We start from the raw sequence: 22055 nt of genomic DNA, 5'->3' as shown, positions 1-22055 counted from the left end.
CATCGTGGAATCCCCACATGTTGATTCTCTTGGTAAATAATAAGATAACATTCTTAAGATATAAAGATAGGAATGCGTTGCAACGTAAATAAATTTGAACACACAAAATATTATGTGATTATTTTACGATTCGTAATATTATTTTAAAATAATACAAATGTTTATGCTTATTGAAATGAAACTTTTTAGGTGACGGTAACGATAACATTTTATTAAATGATATGAAAAGAGAAGTGAGATAGAGAACTCACAATTGTAAAATTATGGAACTATGTACCGTCTTCTTCTAAATCCACCGTTGAACTGGGTCATTGTCCTCTATAAAAGTACTTTTATTAAATATTGTTTATAAGACTTTCCGAAAGTTGCGCATATGTAGAAAGGGAATAATGCACCTAATTAATAAAATTTAAGATAAAAACGTTCTGATTTCAGTATTTTTATCTATTTTATGTAATTATTTTATTGCTCCTGCGCAGTGATGACTTGAAGGGTAAAATTTTTCTGTAATATAAAAAGAGTGCATTAGAGTATTAAAATAATTGTTAAATAATCGAAGGAACTGTATATTGTTGTTTAAAAGTACGGAGTATATGTTCTGCGCACCATGCTCTTCAAAGTCCACCGTTAGACTGGCTTTGTTGTTCCCTGTGAAAGTTCTTTTATTCAATGTTGTTTATATGATTTTTCGAAAGTTGTATATGTATAATATACATAATACTCAAAATAAATAGAATTTCTTTTTATGGAAAGTCATATAAACAACGTTTAATAAAAATACTTTCACAGAGGACAAACGATTCAGTCTATTGTTTGATTTCGAAGAGGAAGGTACATCAATAGGTAAATACTTATTTTTAAATTATAATATACATATTTTTCGGTTAATTAATCAATCATTTAAGGTATATCTAATACAGTATTGTACTTTACTAATATTTTGAATTATTTAAATTAATATACATTTTTTTTTCATGATTTTGAGTTGTATATTCGAAGATAATTAATAGATATATAATTTTTAAACAAATTATTATTATTACGTATTATATTCTCCACGTGAACGATATTAAGGGACACTCACTGTATATATGAATCAATTAATTATTTTTCACACTGATAATACGAGATGCACGTTATTTTTATTTTTCAGATTTATGTGCGTAATTTTGGAAAAGATATAAATTGTTCTGTTATAATTTCACTTTTTTATAAATAACGTGAAGTTGATTTTTTTGTAGAGAGTAAAAGCGTGTGCTTGGTTATTATCATCTTTTATTATTTCGGTTACTTACAACTCCATCGTTGTTTATCTTTCTGATGTGTGTGTGTGTGTGTTTTTTTTTGTTTTTTTTTTACTTACAGCCCTACTACTATCACGTCTTATTTCTGACATACGCGTACTCTCCGTGAAAGGATACAGTTATGCGCTTCACTCGGAGAGCGGTGCTCGGGTCTACCGGAGGACTCGTTTTATAACTAGAGATTCATAACGGCATACACGATCTCTTACAATGGACCGAGATCCGTCTCAAGATAATTTTTACGATTCCGATGTTCTATTTGACGAAACTATCGTCATATGTTAAATTAATCATTTTTTTATCATTGATATTTATCATTACCTCGACATTGTATAGGATGATCTAATTTAGCAAACTAAAATCATATTTCTCAATCTTTAATTCATTTGCAGGAAACATTAATTAAATTATTGTTTCTCCCTATAATTTGTATATAATAATATTAATTTTAACGATATAGCATTTATAGGATTAAGATACGTCAATCAATTTAATCAATTTCATCTTTAAATTCGAATCACGTTTATTTAGTTGAAAAAATACTAACACGAACGTTTCGTCTTAGAACACGGTCAATTGTCTCGCCTGATTCATTCGATTTATAACTAGAGATATAATTCTCTGTTATTTTCTAAATACAATAATTTTTTATGTTCATATTCGAACAATAGTTTAAATGATATTACTTCATATTTGTTCAGATTCATTTATATCTTTGATAAAAGTTTATTACACGGTACGATCCAAAAGTAGGGTAGAACTGATTCTCATCTTATGACAATTGAAATTACATCGTAAAAAAAAAAAATGATAAATAATTCCAAGAAAATTCATTCGCAAGTTGTTTCTTCCCCCTGCAAAGTCACGTCCGTTAATTTCATCAAATATGGAATAGTCAAGAGTGTTCGTCTAACAAGAATATAATCATTGTATTATTCCTTTGGAATAACGTAACGGTACGTTATAATCATGAAGTATAATAGCAATTAACACCAACACAAGAGAATATTATTATTTAAAATATATTAATGTATTGATAAAATAACATATGTGTGCAATTCAATAGTTGAGAGTAATCGCGTGGGATAGATAACGTTATAACAATAAAACCTACGCAATCTGTATTGTTTAAATAGTAATAATAATGATCTTTTCCTTTTGATACATGCAATAATAAAAATTCCTATCTCTCGATGACCCGCTTTCGAGAATCTTCTTTTATTTCAAATCGAAATAGACGAAATGAAAGAAAGAAAGACGATACTTATCGTTTTAGGAGAAAATTAGAAACCGATGCATCGCATTAGCGGTTCGATCTTTCGCGAAAAGAAAGAGAAAGAGAAAGAAAAAAAAGAAACAAACTTATGGAAAAGGGGTGTTTTATGAAGCAGAAAAAAAATAGAAGATGGGAGTTGTACCCGAAGGCGTCTCGCTTTCGTGGTAACGTATTAGAAATCATCTTACCCGCAGATTCACTTGTTGTTAGAAAGTTTATGCACTATAAAAGTGTGATATAAGTGTGTCTAATATATATATATGTATTATATACGATGACATACAATTTAATGCGTTTTTCATAGTTAAATACCACCTACGTATATATTTTAGTTACTTCCTCATCTATTTCTTTACGTTGTTAAACGGATATTTATTTAACGTGTCTGACATACTAATCTAGAATATCTATGAAATATAGATATAAAATGAACATTACAAATCTGTGTCAATTGATTAATACATATGCGTACACCGTAGTTAAATAAATTTAATAGATCAATTCAATCGATTGGAATGAGTATCAGTGACGTTGAATAAACTTCTATTTCTCTCTCTCTCTCTCTCTCTCTCTGATATTGATATTATATATAATATAATATAATATATTTTGAAAAACTAGAGTTGGTTACTTTACGGTCGGTAATAAAATTAGAAGAAATTATCTGGAATGGTTGGTTATTCTTCATTTAGTTTAAAACGATGTAGGTTGACGGTAAAGGCGTAACGGGCCGAAAGGCGAAGCAACGTCGATCGTTCTGCTTAATTTAGTCGAAGATTAACGAACCGAAGCGTGAATGTTATACCGCGACTAAGTTCGTGTACATACACTCCGTTAGGAGAGTAAAACGGTTGGCTATCGCCTCAGGGTACCAAGTGTCCGCTTAACGAAAATGACGTCTTCCGTTAGAGAAACGTTGATGAAAAAAGTGGCGTGCGCTTGGCGTACGCACGGGCGGCGGACAGATTGGTCAGGTATTTCAGAGAGTACCAATTTTACCTATTCTAATGAGTTAATGACGATTATCGTTTCATGGTACACATCCTCGAGCAAGTATTAAAGAATACAAGGAAGAAACATAGGATGATGTAAAAGGAAGAAAATGAAGAAAAATATAAAGGAGGATTAAGAAAAGGATTTGAAAAATGAGGAAAAAAATATAAAGCTCGGGGAAAAAAAGAAAAATGATAACATCTTCCGGTAGAGATTCTAGCGAAAAGCATTTCGGGCCCCGAGCTAACGTAGAATGCAAGCAACCATCCATCGAGCATACGCAAAGAGCAAGAGCAAGAAGAGAAGGAAAAGAAGAGTATCCTCGACCAATGGGCGTTACTCGTCTCCAGCTCCAGCATTAATGACTTCAATTTCCTGCGGTCTACGATGGCTACCATCAACGCACGGTTTCGTTTTATTTTCTAAAAAAGATTACCGTCCTACTACGACGTCCGACGTTTTGGTTCCTGGAAAGTCCGCGAAAATCATTTCCACGATCGATGAGGAACGACTAGGGAAATAGTCTTGCGGAAAAATGTTTTTTTTAGAGATTTTTGTCTATCGTTAATGTAGAATTTGATTAAAAATATATATATATTCGAAAGAGAGTTAGAGAAATATATTGAAAAATGATACGATGTATAGAAAATAATAATAGATATTCATTGAATAATATCTTATTGTCTATCGGTATTTTATTATGAATTAGAATTGTATGATCAAATAGGAGAGAATTTTATTTGGTTTTATCTTATGTAAGCTCGTCACAGGTCAACGTAAAGTACCGTCTTAACTTAGGCGAGGAGGAAGATACTCCGAGCATTGTCTCATTGTCGAGAGACATACGTATTATTTAGCACACCGTTTACTCCCACATAGATTGGCATAATAGCTGGCAACGATTACCGTGACTGCGTTGGCTTTCCCTTATCAAAAGTATTTCTACGTTCTCGTAAGAAGCATTATTTGTTGGCATAAAACTAGATAGACGAAAATTATGGTAAAGTTGCACGGCGACTAACACAAGCTTACCCTTCGGTACCGACCATTAACGACGTGTACTTTATATTTTATGCTAGGGAACGCTCCCTACGAGAAATATACCGAGCGAAGAAAACAAGAAAAGTATTAATGGTACTCGTCGTTAGCATAAGATGTGCACAGATCGTCAAGTTCAACTACCGTCATATTTGCGGTTTCAAGTTGGAAAGTGTCAAGATATCCTCTGCTCGTATTTCCTTCTACTCTATTACTTGTTTTATTTAACATAAAGAAAGAGAGATTATACCACAACCGATTTCGCGATTATCCATAGAAAGTTTCAAAAAAAAAAAGATCTGAATTTTATTTTTCACCATGTAAAAAGCTCATCTTCTTCTTTGTGTTTTTTATTTTAGGATGGTTGTCGTTATCAAGCTACTCATTTAATTTTTGTTTACTTAACACGTTAATTATATATTCAATGAAAAGTATTGGAAACAACTATTTTTTATACCTTATCTATCAACTTTCTATAAATTTCTGATAAAAATCGTGAAAATTCAATCGTTAATCTATCTGACCATTAGTCTAATTTAATATACATCAACGTTTTTGCTTATTTTATTTAAGTGTATTTTATTTCGGGTCAGATGGATATTGAGTTCATCTTAATACCCTTAGGATAAGTTCTGTTCCAGATATTTACGATGGTGAAGCATGTGTTTACGGGCATCATCTTCAGTTGTCGAGGCAGACATTTGCGGAAAATGATATTCAAATAATCTGGATAGCTAGTTCGCTCGAGCGAAGCGGCGAAGGTGATAAAATGAGAGCAACCAGATTCGATCTCACATTTATTACACGCTTGAAACACACCGTACTCGCTTTGGTTACTTTTCCTATCGTCCTATTTCTTCGAAATTTTTTATCTCTTGCTTTTACATTTCTTTTTCTTTCATTTTACCATCCGTCTTCTCTTCAAGGTTTTACCAGTAGCGATCTACCGACAACAAGATCGAACATCTATAATCGATATCCACACGAAGATATATCTAAACGCGTGTGTGTACATTATCCACAATCCCATCGTGATCCTAGATGCATTCTGAATCACCCTTTGATGGGCGCGTCTCGTCGATTAGACTCGTCGCGCCTTCACGCAACTCCGTGCGAAGCGTGATGTCACGCTTCCCCATACCTTTTGCTCGCTTTAACAAAATCTATTCTCGAACACCGTGAGAACTTTCATGCATCTCTTATTCCACTTGTATATATCTACGAGCCTCGCCCAATAATTTGGCTTTTTAAAAGGATACACGCTGATACATGTCTTCTTCTTACGAGTCATCCTTTTTCACTTTCAATAAAATTACATTTAATATATATATATGCCGATACTGACACATGGAAAACAAATTATAACTCTTTTTTTTTCGTATTAAGTGTGGATAGGAACTGAAAAAAAGAAAAGAAGAAAATAATGACGAAGTTTTATATTCATCCTACTTATACCAAGTACACACACACTGGCATTTACTTATATTCGGATAGATAAAACATTATTAAAAGATAAGATTATTAAAAATGATGTTTTAAAGATCGTAAAGAAAATGAAGGGATGAGAAAAATGGAAAGAAAGAGAAGTCAACTTTTTGTAAGATCTGTAAAAGATCACAGGAATGGGAAGATCGAGTGCGTACTTCCGGGCGCCGGTTAGCATTCCACCGCGAAGACCATCGTCGTGGCATGGTAGAAAAATCACTGCGGACTCTCGTGTATTCCGCTAATGGCCGTTGAGATCGCCGATCTGGGCTTTCGATCGAAGATATTTTTCCGAGGAGAACGAAAGGGGGATAGGTAACCGCATCGAAGTCGTGGCGCCTTGCCAGCCAATCTCTCGCTTCTATCCTTTGCTCCCTTCGTTGGATGCCGATACACGTTACAAGCAATACGTCCAAATGCTCAAAGCATTCGCCGTCCACGTGAACGATTATCGATGCTCTTCGATCCTTAAAACGCGTAACCTCGGCGAACTCTACTCTCTCGGTAAATCTCGCGCGGTTTATTTCTTAAAGGTTAAGAAACGAGTCAAGGGATATATTATTTTGGTTTGTCGATAGAATCAACATGATTTTTCTTTTTTTCTTCCGTCCTAACGTTTTACTATAACTACCTTAGAGTTGGTAAGAATCCGGTTTAGATTATATATCGAATACAAAATCTATAACGTTCCGAAAATCGAACGTTAATGAACTATATGACGAATTTTTCAAATAATTATTATATACCGAGAAAATAAATAAGAACGTGTTATTAACGTTAGATTTTGTTCGAAATCAAAGCGTCTTGAAGCCATCGCTTAATGCTGAGGACGTACAGATTCGTCACGGAAAGTCAAGCGTTGCTCCGACTCGAACGTACTGTTTCATAAGCCAAGGTCTTATTTTACCTTTACAAAGTGACTATATGGCAATGAGCGTGGGAGCACGTTTTGTCGGCACGTCCGACATCGTATTTTCGCATATCATCGCCTTCCTTCGACTTTTCAACGGATTGAACAAAAAAAGGAGAAAAAAAAAAAGTAAGAAACGTAGTGCATTCGCTTCGATTTGTCGACTCGAATGATCTTCATTAATCTTCCTCGGACTAACGCAAGTTAACGGATGTACTCTATCGTGAAACGAAGAAAATCGAGGAATGAAAAGATTCATTTAACTGTTTCCTTTTCCATCTCGTCATTTTGCACAACGTTACGTTACGTTACGTTACGTTAATTGAACAACCCGCGAATGTCGTCATACAAGTTAACGACTATTTATCATTTGATTTTAACTTGAATTTAACTTCGATAAATTTATTCTGAATAAAGATCCGGTGCATGAAGTTGAGAAAAGAAGAAGACAAAAAAATAAATAAATAAAAAGAAATTGTGAAAGAGCCGTCTCGACAATGTGATTACTCCGTTAAGATAAAATTAACGATACGTCAATTCATCGGTAACGTGGAAGAGGAACGTTAACCTTTCAAATTGTTTTACATACATACCATAAAAGCTAAAAGAGGACTATCATCTAGTCACGATCATTTGCATTATATGCGCTGGTTCTTCGTGCGCGTGCTCTCACGCTGCCATCTTATGAAAATCTACGTTAGCCGCAACAAACACCTGCCGACACGAACTTGACCGTCTCTTCTGCTCCTTCCTCTTATTCACTATATAAGACCGTTAGACTTTCTCTCTTGCTAATTGACCTTCGGAATTGAATAAGTAATCTTCACCGTTTTTAACCACGCAACTCTGCGAGTCTTATGTAATATAAATACGGAATAGTAGGCTATCCTTGAAAGTCCTTGGAAATGTTCATTTGTACGATAAAAAAGAAAAGTAGAGCATAGATTTAATAAAATTGAATAATATAGATGACGCGAAACCTTTAAAAATCTCAACAGATATTCTTCCATCGATCTTCGTTATATGAACAACTAATTAACCTACATCTGAATAATATTTCTTCTATATCTTTAAAGAATTCTTAACTATACGAAAATATGACACTGTGTTATATGATAAAAAATGGTACAAACATTTTAAATATCAAATGAAAAAGATAATAAAGGATACAATCTAATCACTATCACTTTTCTTTTAAGAGACATGACGCGTCGAACTCTTAACGCTGTTTAGTTTCGAACAGGAAGAATAGTTAACATGAACACATTCGCGTCGAATGACTTATACATTCGTAATACGTGTTTTCTGCTACAGACCGGATAACGTAAAAATATATAATTGAAATATGTATATATTTATCTTCAAGAGACTAAATAATAACCATAATATTGCATCTTATTAAACAGTATACATTTATAAAACGATAAAATAATTTACTACATAACCCAAACACATTTCCTTGAAAAATATTATCAAATATAACGGATCAAGACTTAACGAAGTGTAGATGTATAGTGTTTTGAATATTATAAATAAAAAGAAAAAATGTATGTCTGCTTAAATATAAAAAAGACGCTGAACTTTAGAGATTAAGTTGCTGAAGAAGTCCCAATAAAGGGACGAAACGTCCAACTTATCAAAACGAAGTTCTATTTCTTTTGAATGTCCAAATTCCCTAAAAAACCTTTTTATTTTTTGGACCAGAGAAACAACCAATTGAATAATTATTTATTTCAAAAGTTATACTAAAGTGTTCTCGTCCTTTTTTTTAACAAAACACGATTAAAACAGAAATCACGAAATTTTTCGAATCCTACGTAAAGTTTGATTCAAAACGCGCCGACGTGAAATCATGACGCTATTTAGTTTTCGCGAAAACGAAGGAATAGTTAAAAGAAGTATATAGCTGAAGGAGTGATGGGAAACGTACTCGTGTTATCCATTCTTGGAGCGGAATTAACACAAGGCGTTCTCCTCGTTCTTCCGTTAAGTAGCGGGCAGTAGTGCGTGGACTTGCGTAGTCGGATGGTTCGAGTTTGCTAGTTGAAGCTAGCTTGTGCGGGTCAATGCCTTGGCTGTCCTCGACTAGTCGACTCCCATTGCTAGTACTACACACATACATATATATTTATATATATATATATAAATTGTATCTTACATAGGATACATACATACATACATAGAGATGTAACTACGTAAGATCTCGCTTGGCTGCTACTTCATCCGGTACATCCGAGCCATGCTCGACGTGCTTCCGAGGGGTCTGAAACGTTTCCGGGAGGTTAAAGTAGATCGAAACGAGGTCGATTGATCAACCGATTGATCTATCGATCGATCGATCGATCGATTGGTTGGTTGGTTGGATTCGATTCCATCAGATTCGATCACCAATCGGACTCCGCTCGGATAAATAAATAAAGGGTCCCTTGTATTTCGAGAGAAACATCGTGAGGTACCATAACGAGTTTTCATGCAACATTAGCTACATCCAATTGTACAACTCGATATTTGTTAACCATCGTCCCTACGGAAATTTCATTTTATTTTTCAAACAGACAGGAGTAATGTTATTCGATTTATTGTGATCTTTGAACAGTGTATATTATATCTTTGCTTATTAGTACTCTTGTTTTAATGAGTTCCCCGTTCTTACTTGAGTAATAAACATAATTCGTTCTAACTGTCATTACATGTAAAGTTATTATAGCAAGAAACAGTATAAATGGGTTACACTTGTCGTAGGGAAATCATTACGTTAAAATTGTACACATCTAATACGTTTCGGGTAATATTATTATTATCTTGTATTAATTATTCGTGAATTATCTTATTAATTAACGTCAATATTGACGTTAGTATTGATTTATCTGTAATGTTCGTGGGACGACAAAAATTAAATTGAAAAATTAAAAGGGGAAGAAAAAAACGATCAAATTGAAAAAGCAAGTCGTATAAATTACACTTCGCGATTATGCAATTTCACGGTACTCGTACGTATAAATTATAACGTGCAAGATACGAACGATAACCCTCGCGTTCTTGATCTACGATCGGTGACAAGCGAGATTTCAAACGCTGTTAAGAATTTTATGAGACTAATTTATCACAATCGATTTTTTTTTTACAGATATCCTTTCAAGTTACTCCTACAAGCGTTGCAATGAAGAAATTCTTTGCGTCATACTTCGAATCCCGATACCGAAATAACGTTACCGTATTAACAATTAAAGTTAAAACTAATTGATGTTCGAAGAAGACGTAACTAAAATAATTGACGAGACGTTAATTGTTTTTGCAAAGAAAAAAAAAGAAAATGATTAATATGTCGTAAACATGCACAAAGTATAGATAACTATCTGTTTGTTTATCTTAATAACATCCATACGAAATAGACATAGTAATTAATGATAGAATTATTTGCAATTGCGTGTATTGACCGATTTAAGAATTCGAATAAATATATAGAAAATATGATGAAGTAATGTTAACTAACGTTAATTTAAAATCGTAGAAAAAGAAAAACACTTAAAACGAGCCTTAGAATTTTTCATTTGTCGAAGTTAGATACTACATACAACAAGATCTATTTTCAAATAATTGCCATATCGATCCGACAATATTTTCATAACCGGTATTCACATAATTAAAGATTTACCGTACTGTCAATACACTAGTACGATAAATTAGATGGCCTTAAACCGGTTGGTTGGTAATATTCTAAGGATATAGAAGAGAAGATACGTCAGATGTCGATTCGCCCTTTCGATTAACCAATTTACCGCACGATCACGGACCTTCCAATGAGATTTGAACTTTCAGATGATCGCTTCTTTCCTTGATAAGAAATAAGAATAGGAAATGTTCTTACACGAATCGATACGATTCGAAGTAATCGACTGATCTCGAGGTCGGGAACTCGCTGAACATGGCCAACAGATTTCTGATCGATCTCGATAATATTGAGAGAAGCTGTAGTCTACTCTCTTTCTCTCTTCCCCCTCTCTCCCCCCCCCCCCTCTCTCTCTCTCTCTTTTTATTCCTTTATACGAACACGATCGTATACCGATCGTGACTTCCATTATCGACATAGCTAACCTACAAAACTAAGCGCCCGTAGTCCCATGTCCTCGTAGCAGAACGTCTTGCATAGCAGAATTATCGCATTACAGACCGCACTCGACCGTAAAACGTTAATATTTGATAAAATTTAACTTCGTTCGTTCCTTCAGGCTTAAGTCGTTCAACGTTCTCGTTTCGCATGTAAGCAAAGCATAAATGCTTACGGAATAAGTTTTCATAGTGTTTCTTTGGAAAAGAAGCGTAACCGGCCGTAGCTTGACCTTGACAGTGAAACGGAGATGTCGGACAACGATTCGATTATGCTTCTTTATCTTATTATAACCATTCAATCGCTTCGTGCAAATCCGAATACCTCTTCCGAGAGGCAACAACATTTTTTCAATTATTGATGCATCAAATAAGTAATTTGTTGAGCGTATACAAATTATACAACAACAACAACAAAAAAGAATTATATATGAATTGCTTCTTTCGTCTTTTTCATTCGTTTTTTATTACTGTAGATATCTTCTAAACTTCGAACATTTATTAAAATAATCGAATCTTTGATAACGTAAATACTTTCGTCAAAATTCATTCTAAGAATAATTCTAATAGTTGGATTTAATTGTGTCACATGATTATTTCCGTTTTTATAATCTTATCTATTTCGTATATCTCGATTAACGAGTCTCTCTCTCTCTCAAAAAGTAGAAGAAGAAGAAGAAGAAGAAGAAAGAGTTTCCTGTCAAGTAAGCATCAACTTGGCAAGAAAATTTTCTAATAACGAGAGATTCTTAGAACTCACTTATAGGAAGTATCTTCGTAAGTCAAGCGTAATTAAAGTAGTCGCGATCCTTCTGACTACTTACAATCGTATAAGACTCGCGCTTATAGTTGGAACGGACTAGGCAAAGGTACCGTTTGAAAATTCCACGATGGAAACTCCGAAGGCGGTCTCTTCTGGTCGCCTTCCATCCGTTCGAATGAGAATAAGAGGAACTTCAAACGTAACATTCATCATCGATTCTTTCTGCAAAGAGTCGAGGGAGTCCACGCGAAATCGATTCATCCGCCACGTCTCGGCAAGTACATCGTCTTTAAATCAACCGTTAAGCGTGGAATTGCACACGAACAGACAAACGTAATCGTACAAATAAAAATATAAAACAACTGTTACGAACGAAGCAAGAAGTTCGATTAAATATCTCGGCTATCGATCTATCTATCGATCGATCGATAGATAGATAGATTCTCTCCTTCGACCTGCTCGCTATTTTATTATTATTTCTTTTTTTTTTTTCTCTTACGTTATATCTTTTACAAAAGTATTTTCTATTCGAGAGAATCTGATTTTTCTATTAATTTTTTATTTTAATCGCGCGATTTATCGATATAAGCTCGAAAAGAGAAAACAAGAAATAATTCTACTTAAGATAACGGGTCATCGATAGCTATTAAATCCTATTAACATTTGACACATGATAAACATATCTTAATAAGTTACTTATTTAGTTTTTAACACGTGAATTAAATCAAAAGGAAAAGGGATAAAGAAATATTTGAATTTATTCCTTCTTATCTTATTTAGCCTGACAAAAATGTTAATGAGATTTCAAAGTAATGCAAATGAGTTTAACGAAAGTTCTTCAACTGAGACCGACCGTGTTTCTGTTTCTGTTTCAGCGAGTCGGACATGGCGCCAAATGCAGAGGAAGAGTTGCTTGTGGTGAAGCCCTGGGGACCGCAAACAGAAAAGGTAAGAGAACTTCAAGGATTTCCACGCTATTTTACGTCTGCGAAGCACTTCTTTATTAAAACCGTTACGCGTACGTGAGCTCGAATTTATGCGATTAAATTATATCAAATTATGCTTGGTATTTCATTTCTAATTGTAACACCAAGCCTAGTTTTTGTTTTTTTTTTCTATTAACATTAATTATTTTATTTAAAACATAAAGTAATCAACATTACTTCATTGTAAAAATGTGTGTGTTTGCATTTATGAAAATATTTTGATTAATTTATTATACCAATATAAAATATATTATTTCTTCTAATATTTTCATTAATACGGATTTTCCAAGCGAATAATCAAACGGTTTAAATATTTTCAAAAACGTCAAATCACTTTAGTTCACGTATGGGTAACCAAGGAGAAAAAGAATTAAGTTTGATAGCACACAAAACGTTTGTTCCACGCACGGTGTCCCGACGTGACAGGATATTTTAAATTAACATACTTCTCTCTTTTTCTCTATCTCTTATTTCTTTTTTTCTTTTTCTACTTTAAGACGTATATATATATATATATATATATATATATATATATATATATAGAAAGAGATAAAGAGAAAATCCGCACGGTAGAACGTCCTTCGGTCACTTCCTTTTATTCCTTTCAATACACCGTGAGAATTCCATTACGAGAAGGACTCGGACTCGACGTACGACGACAACATGGAAAGTGACGATAAGAGACCGAAAAAAAGAATAACTACAAAAATTCTGATCCAACTGTGTATACACCAAAAGAAAATAAAAAAAGAAAAATCATATATTTTCCGTTAATTTGTAATAATATATAATAATATTCTTTTTCAAGAAACCTTATTTTTTTTAACATCCTTTTAATTAGCTTTCATTTGAGAATTTAACTTAATGAATAAACTGCTACATGAGTATCGAAATGAAGTCATTGCATTTTTGTCGGTCCTATTAGTTATCCTTGACTTTATATTTCTTAATAACAAACATTTAGAGATATGAGATCCAGTTTTTCCCGATTAATGTGTTATGAGTTTGATTAATTCGTCCTCGTTTCAGACAAGTCATTGGGTACGAATGCAATTAATTTCTTTGAAGATAAAGAATCGATAATACTCGCACGATTAATCGTTCTCGATTTATACAAGCGTTGCAAGGAGTAGTAATACTGTGGCCGCCTTATAGTACTTACATCTTACAAAGTATCCTTCATTTATCGTTGAGCCAGATTTCTAATCTATCGATGGAATACTCGACCTAATAAGAATTTGATCGACGATGCGAATCTTAATGGATGATCCTTCATACTAGGACAGCTTGACCGTTGAACTAAGAATAGGTTAAATCATTCTCTGATTTGAATATTACGTTTCGTAGAACCATTGAAAATTTTTACGAGATATTTTTTAACGTCATCTTCTTTTTTTCTTTCTTTCTTTCAAACTAACTTACGAGATTATCTTTAAAATATTTTTCCTGTCTTATTTATAAATAACTTGATCGAGAGCAACTATACAGTTTATTTTATTTTTTACCTTTATATATATATATATATATATATACACCAAGGAAGATTCATGAAACTTGGACATTGTGGTCGCATCCAGCGTGTGAGGTGGTTCTCGTGCGACGGGAAAGAAACGGTCGACCGCAAATAAGAAATCAAAGTGTATACCTACTTTGCAGAGACTACGTTTCCTGTCTTGTCCTTCTTCCCGCGTTAGTCTCGTAATTTTCGAAACTATGTAAAGGGGGATATATTACGTTACATACTTATTTGCCTTTAGTTATTTCAATTTACTCATGCACATGCGATCCTTTAAAAACTAAAAGTATGTGGAAACTAGAACTACTGTCTGTTACCACGGTTTTTTGATTATTATTATTATTATTATTGTTATTCAATTGAATAGTAGTGAACGAAAATGGTACGAAAAAAAACTGTAATAAATTGACAAGAATATTCGGGTGATTTGATAGAAGTTTATAATTAAAAATAGAAAAAATAAATTAAAATAAAAAGCTTTTTCGAGTATAGTACAATAACTCGAACGATCTTTTAATCGACTTAATAGCAAACATTGAACGCCGATATATCGACGAGTTGTTGGTTCCCGCGAAATTGCTATGTAATCTTCTCATTAGTTGCTCCGGCTTTACTTCGTGTTTTCCACGGACCAGCGAATCCTTGCTGAATCCAGGAGGATTGATTTCCTCTATTGCCTTTCGTCTTACCGATTAAGTTGAATAGAAATAAAGAGAGAGTGAGAGGGAGAGAGAGAGAAAAATAAAAAGATCAAATAAAAGCAAAGAAAAAAAAAAAAAAAAAGAAAAAAACTGTAGAAAGAAAAAGTAAAAATAGTAGAAGAAGCTTCGGTAGCACCTTGATGCACTCGATTCGTGTTCGGATCACGGGGAAACGCGATAATCACTATAATCCCATCGATTTATGCTTCGAAGCGCCGTAAAATTAGCCGTCGCTCTCCTCCCGATTGCCTCGGAGCCTTTTCGCATGAATATTTCATAGTTCGATGCGCCTGTAATTCGCGCGTACGCGAACTCGCGGACTAATTTAGAAATATTTTTATAATGGCCATTGCGACGGATTTTCAAGGACGAATAACGGAGTTTGTAAATTATATCGAGAAAGATCTATCGTAAATTATTCGTATTAACGAGTTCTAGAAAGAAGACTGTTATAATGCAAACAAAAAAAAGTAAATTCGATTTATGCAGAACATTTTTTTGTGCAAGAATATATAATAGTTTTCCTTGGTGTCCTGTAAATCTATTCTTACAGAAACGTTTATGTCAACTCTGCGGTGGACAAAATAAAAGTGACGATAGTCGATATAATAGCAATTGAAATCTTTTTCTTTCTATTACATCTATAAAGTAAGTAAATAATTCATAAGAAAGGCACGTGAGTCAGGGAACTCGGTATATTCTAGATAGAAAAAGGTATCTCAACTATACTAGCAATATCATCGAAAGACACTCCAGTCACGCATCGCTCGAACGATCACCGACCAAAGAAAATCGATCGACTAACAATTTGTCCATCAATGTCCGCGAACTTTCAGCTTTTTCAACTAATATGATTCGAAAATTCAAATAGAAATACTTCCAGGAATATTTTATCTTTTTTTATATATATATATATAAGATACACATGGGGTGAATTGTCAACACATATCAAATACGTCGGTGAAAGACTGAATATTTAGGTTTATTCTTATACATTAATATTTCGGACATACACAAAACGACCACGTGAATTTTGACATTTTCCAATTTTAATCTTTCACGTATCAGACATTTTGTTGAATTTTTATTATCCTTCTCAAGTAGATGTACTGTTTATGAAATTTTTGAAACGCGAAGACTATAGTTTTAAATTACATCTTTTTTGTTCTTTATCAAGGAACCTGGGTTGAGACCACCAACGTACAACGCCGAAGATTATGCGATCGCATTGAGACGATGGGGAAGACGACCTTTGAGCACTATTCAGGATTCACAAGATACCTTGCCTTCTACCACCAGCTCAAGTTCCGGCTATATTTCCGGAAGTGCAGGCGAAATGACGCTAAGACAATTTACATCCGTTAGCGAACTGTTAAACAAACTTAGAGCTGATCTTAGGCTTGCATTTCCAAGGTTAGTATCATCGATTTAACTTTATGAAATGTTAATAGTTAGTAATTTTATTATTACCGTGTAATAATTTCCTTTACTTTTTGTCTGAGAACAAAGAAAAAAAAAAGGAATTATCTTACGATCCTGCTAAACGTAAGAAATTATAAGTATTAACGTAATTTAATTAGTAACACGGAAGTATCTTCTAGATAATTGACTAAAACTCATACGAATAATGATTTAAAACGCAAATTGCCTTTTCTAATGCCGAAGAAATTATATAGGTTATCTAACCGATCTATTAACAAAGCTGGTAATCTATCATAACAAATAATTATCTTTACTGTCTATATTAAAATCGCATCGTATTATAAATTTGCACGAATATAAATGAAATTAAACTTTCATTCGAAATGTTAGAATATTTGCAATCGATCCAAAAATATATTTTTTTCATCATCGTTAAATTAGATCTTCACAAACTCTACATTTTTATATATATATATATATATATAAAAAGAAACAAAGATATTAATTCATTTAAAAAATTAAATTTGACTTTAAAGTTTCTTCAACCGGTGGATCTCCAAAAAAAAAAGAAAATATATTATCACTTCGTACCAGACAACATTTGTAATATAATAATTTGTTTATATTTTATTATCAAAAATTTAAAAAAAACAAAACCAACCTTGCGCGTATCGAAATACTCTTATAGTAGCTTTTCATACACACAATCACGAGCGAGGGTTATTTTAATTTCACAACAAAGTCAACAACGATGACATACATAATGCAAACTAACAAACATAAAAAAGAAAAGAAAAAAAAACCATTCTAATGCATGACCGATCGAAAAATCGTCGAAGAGGAACGAGCGAGGTCCGTTAGGCGAAGAAATGATTAATAAAGACGATGCTATTACATCGTCCTGTATGTATATACATTATTTTTTGTTCATTCCTTTTCTATTGAGAAGCATGTCTAGCCTGTGGCATTTAAGAGAATAAAGAAAGAGAAAAGAGATAAAGATAAAGAGAAAGAGGTATGACTCGTGCGCGGCGTCAGGTGTGAGAGAGAAGGAGGAGGAGAAGGAGGAGGAGGAGGAGCAGGAGGAAGAGGAGTGATAGAGAAAGAGAAAAGATCCTAGAGAATCCTTGGTCTTGTCGTTGACGTGCGAGCAACTGGACGCGTGGCCAATGTCCCACATAAACAAACGATAATAATAATAATACTAATAAGAATAATAATAATAATAACTATAGAAAATATACTCAGTTCGTCGATGCGAATAAGATAAGACTCTTTTACCGAATAGATCGTGGATAAGCAAGCGACGATATTACGGTTAACTGCTCAACGGGAGCATAGTAGTAAAGATTGTATACTGTGAATCGATGATCTCGAACGAGTCGCATCCTTGATACGATCTCTTGCATATACGGAGAAATCCGTGACTTCATTCAAGGATCACGTTGTAATTTATAGAAGAGAGTCAGTCAGTCAGTCTAAGGTGCGGCACATGTTCGAGAATTTACATTATTTTTCTTTTGTTTTTATTTCTAAACTCCCACCATCCTATTTTCTTTGGATTATAAATACTTGTATTATATATATATATAATACTCTAAGTATATATATATATTCATGAATGCATGCATGCGTATATGTATTTATATGTCGTATCTAAACTGGTAATTTGACGTCGAAAAACGTGTTCTCTCGTCACGGTACCCGAACAGGATCTTTCCCGCTTTCCTTTATTCGTTAACGAAGGATTCGTCGGTTCATTATCGGAATAAGAAACGTACATTATACGTATGTATATACAGTATACTATATATATCTATATAAATCTATGAACAAGCGATCTTACCGTGGATATATTTAATTCCGTATACTTCTTCCGTGTTAATTGTCTGCCCCAACGTAACAACTACTAATACATTTCTCCTCCTCTATACTTGACTTTACAACTTCTACCAAGGATTATCAATAATCTTTTATTTTATACATTTATTTTCAATTCTATTATTATTATCATTGTGGAATATATGCAAACGAATATTTGATTAATTGACGTGATACCGATATACCTTAATACTTTCTATCACATTTTATAATAATAAATAGAGAGACATTTGTTTTAATTCGTGTAAATAATTGAATAAAGTTTAATGAATTATTATTTTCTGTTTTTTTTTTGTTTTAAATTGTAAAAACGTAACTAACGTACAAACACACGTTTCTATGCGTCTACACGTACGCAACTATCAACGAAGAGGATGAATAAGAAGATGAAGAGGAAAAGGGAGAAGAAGAAGAAGAAGAAGAAGAAGAGGTGGAAGAGTTGGGTGGGGGAGGGGGAGGGGGAGGAGAAGGAATAAGAAGTGGATAGAGGATAGCTCGTCGACCGGGCACCGAACCCGTGATACACACTGCGATGCTTCCGCTTCGCGTAACAGCGAACGCATAACCGCTTCCTAGTTTAATGAAAAAGAAACGGGAAAATCCGCGTGGTTTTCCACGCGATCTTCAATCCATTTTCTTCTTTCATCTACAACTGAAACTTTGTTTCTGATCGCGTGTAGTTAAGATGGAAAATAGCCGGTTACTTTCCTTCGTGATTTTCTCACTAACGTATGTGTGTAAACACGTTACTTATTAGAAATATAATAATCAATTATACAAATCAAATAAAAAAAATTACGTAATCGAATAATAATGTGTAGAATTAAAAAAAAACAACTCCCTATTCTTATATTTTTTCTATTACGTTTTCATTATATTATTAGGTTTATCTCTTTTCTATCTTTGTTTTTTTTTTCTGTCAACAAATATTGCAATTACAATTTTTCTTCTAACTCTTTATAAAAATTATACGAGATATTTAATAATAAAAAATATCATATCAAAGAGTTTGTCGAAAACTATTATTTAAGAAAACATTGGAAAATAGATTATATAATTTTTAAAATGAATGTATCGACTCGACTGTCGCCATTATTTCTCAATAATAACAAAAAATTTAACGAGAAATCGAAAATGAAACGCATTTTAAATATACGAGTAAAATTACGAACGATTAATTGTACAAAAAGAAAGAAGGATGCGTACTTACGAAGGTATATATATATCGTGTAAGACTAAAAATATTTTTCTTGATCAAAATCAAAGACAATTGCCGATTCTTACCAATTTTGTTAACGTCCTTGCACGGAAATGAATTTTTTGAAACTGTAACAAACAGACACAGTCGAATAATTATTTTAATGCCGTATTTAATCTCTAATTATCTATATAATGTTAAAGCTTTCAGTTTGTAAAAGTCACAAATTTACTTTCATATATTTTTATATAAATTGTGTTAAGTAACTGATGATACAAGCAAACAGAGGATAATTCTGCATGAAAAGCTAATTGTAAATTAAAAATATAGAATAAAAATTTCTTCATACAATACTTTGTTTTTGAAAAAAATGAATTTGAAAATTTATTATGAGAATTATTCTTATCTTCTCGCTTATACCACCAGTTACAGGACACCCTGTATAAGATTCCGAATATAAGATACACATAAAGTGAGATTTAATCCAAAATTTAATCTATCATAAATCATATATGCTTATATATATATATATATATATAAATATAACGATATGCAAGATTAATAATAAGATATAACGATTTGAAATAAAAATTTGTCTTATTGTTAGAGAAAAATGGAAAAAGAAAGAAAAAAGAAAAAAAAATCAGGATGAATAAGAGAAATAACATAATAGAATAGTATTTACATGGTAAAAGGGAAAAGATAGCAACTTCCTTTCGTTTTCTTTCTTCATTCAAAGACATCGTGGATCGTTGTCACATGAATTTTAGGGTGTGTCCATCTCTTGAAAGAAGTAATAAGGGCTGATCGGTATTCACAACGCGTTCGCCACAAGACATTCTTACGTGCACTTCGTAGTCTGCATAATGCAGGACGCAGTATAATGCACCCATTGCCAGACGGAAACTCGCGCGACACGTTCCGCGTCGCGGGGAAGGCATACTTTTCGATAAACGGCCACTCGTTCTCCTTGGAACGAATGCTTTCTTTGTTCCTCACCGACGTCGCATAGAATAATAAACCGTCCTCCACTTCATTCGCCTTTCGTGCTCTCACGAAAGACATTTAGAAAACAAAAAAAAAGCAATCTGAAAGGTTATGATTTTTTAGAAAAAAATTTTGAATAATTACATGACAAATTTATGCATTTTAATCAATGGTAATAAATTTAAATCGATTACAGCAAATATACGTGCCTGGCAATTATGACATTGGATTAATTGAACAAATTTATTAATTTTTAAATAAATCGTATATATAATGTTTGTATATTAAAATTATTTATTATACATTGTAAAATATAATTGATATATAATCCATTGTTATAATTACAGGACAATATATTATATCAAATCATGGTCGATTCAATTGTGATTAAATATCAATTTCGATTTTGTTTCGCATTCCTATTGAACTCAAATGTGCATTTGTAATTGATAACAGTTATCATTGACAAAGGTAATAAAAAAGAAATATAAGGAAGAAGATCGGATATCCAAGCCTTGAATCCTGAGGCGTCGGAATATTTTGTACGTATAGTCGAGGTATCACGACACCTCGACCATTATGCATAATAAGCGGGGGTAACATAATGCGGCCATTGTTAGAAAAGGGAAGAACGGTCTTTCTGTGTGTATCGGTTTATCTCGTTGTGTGCCACTAAATACGAGTTGAGCTCCTCAGGAACAAGTTATACACGGCCCGTTTAATACTCATTTGCATGCATTCTATTGTACAACGGCGCTTATACGCTATATTTATGCAGTCCTCGTATATACATAGAAAGACGAACAAACTTTCAATTCCAATTTACATATATGTGTTCATGTTATATTATTTAGAAGAAGAAGTAAATAGTTAGTCCTTTCGTTTCCATTTAAACTTATTTTTATTCATTTTTTATAAATACTCTTCGCGATTATTTTATAAATATAAGATGACATTTTTAAATTAATGCGATCTCGTTAATTCTCATTTTTTATTAATACGTTCGTTATCAAACGTCACGTATATTGTGACGTAAAGTTTATCAAATAAATAATATATCTATAGTCCGATGTTACTTATATGTGATATTTACATAGAATACTTTTTTTTTTATTAACCCTTTACACTCGGGACTTAATTTCGTTCTTTATTGACGAAAAATCAAACTCATCTTCACTTGAATTGATTGTTATTTTACGACAGATAGCTTAATACACAATTACAAGTAACCACGGTTTGTAGCAGTTTTTTCAACTAGACCGTGATAGCGAATCGCGTTAAGATAAAAAGGTGATTACTGAAAAAGCCATTGAACGAAGAAATTGTTTCTTTTTTTTTTAATCTTATTCTTAACTAACTGAAAAAAAAAACCCCAGAAAATATCGTCAGACTGTTATAAACAAAAGAAAATCGAAGATAGGGGCGATCGTTAAACGACGAGTTTAACTCTTCCTGCTTCTTCGAAGATCTTGTCGGACGAGAGGAGTT

At 33.0% G+C, this 22055-nt stretch overlaps 1 protein-coding gene across 4 annotated transcripts in view; it reads left to right on the top strand.

Annotated features, from left to right (window-relative positions):
- LOC106785387 overlaps positions 1-22055 on the top strand; it is a 41278-nt gene that overhangs the window by 10639 nt on the left and 8584 nt on the right. For all 4 annotated transcript variants that reach the window (XM_014745798.1, XM_014745797.1, XM_014745799.1 and 1 more), the window contains exons 2-3: positions 12752-12824; positions 16257-16492. In XM_014745798.1, coding sequence (XP_014601284.1) covers positions 12752-12824; positions 16257-16492 — 309 coding nt within the window. The remainder of the gene's footprint in view (positions 1-12751; positions 12825-16256; positions 16493-22055) is intronic.

This window comes from Polistes canadensis, unplaced genomic scaffold (assembly GCF_001313835.1).
Source record: "Polistes canadensis isolate GaletaPanama2010 unplaced genomic scaffold, ASM131383v1 scaffold_49, whole genome shotgun sequence".
NCBI lineage: Eukaryota > Metazoa > Arthropoda > Insecta > Hymenoptera > Vespidae > Polistes > Polistes canadensis.
The sequence above is the reverse complement of the archived record's forward strand: the minus strand, read 5'-3'. Positions and strand labels throughout refer to the sequence as shown.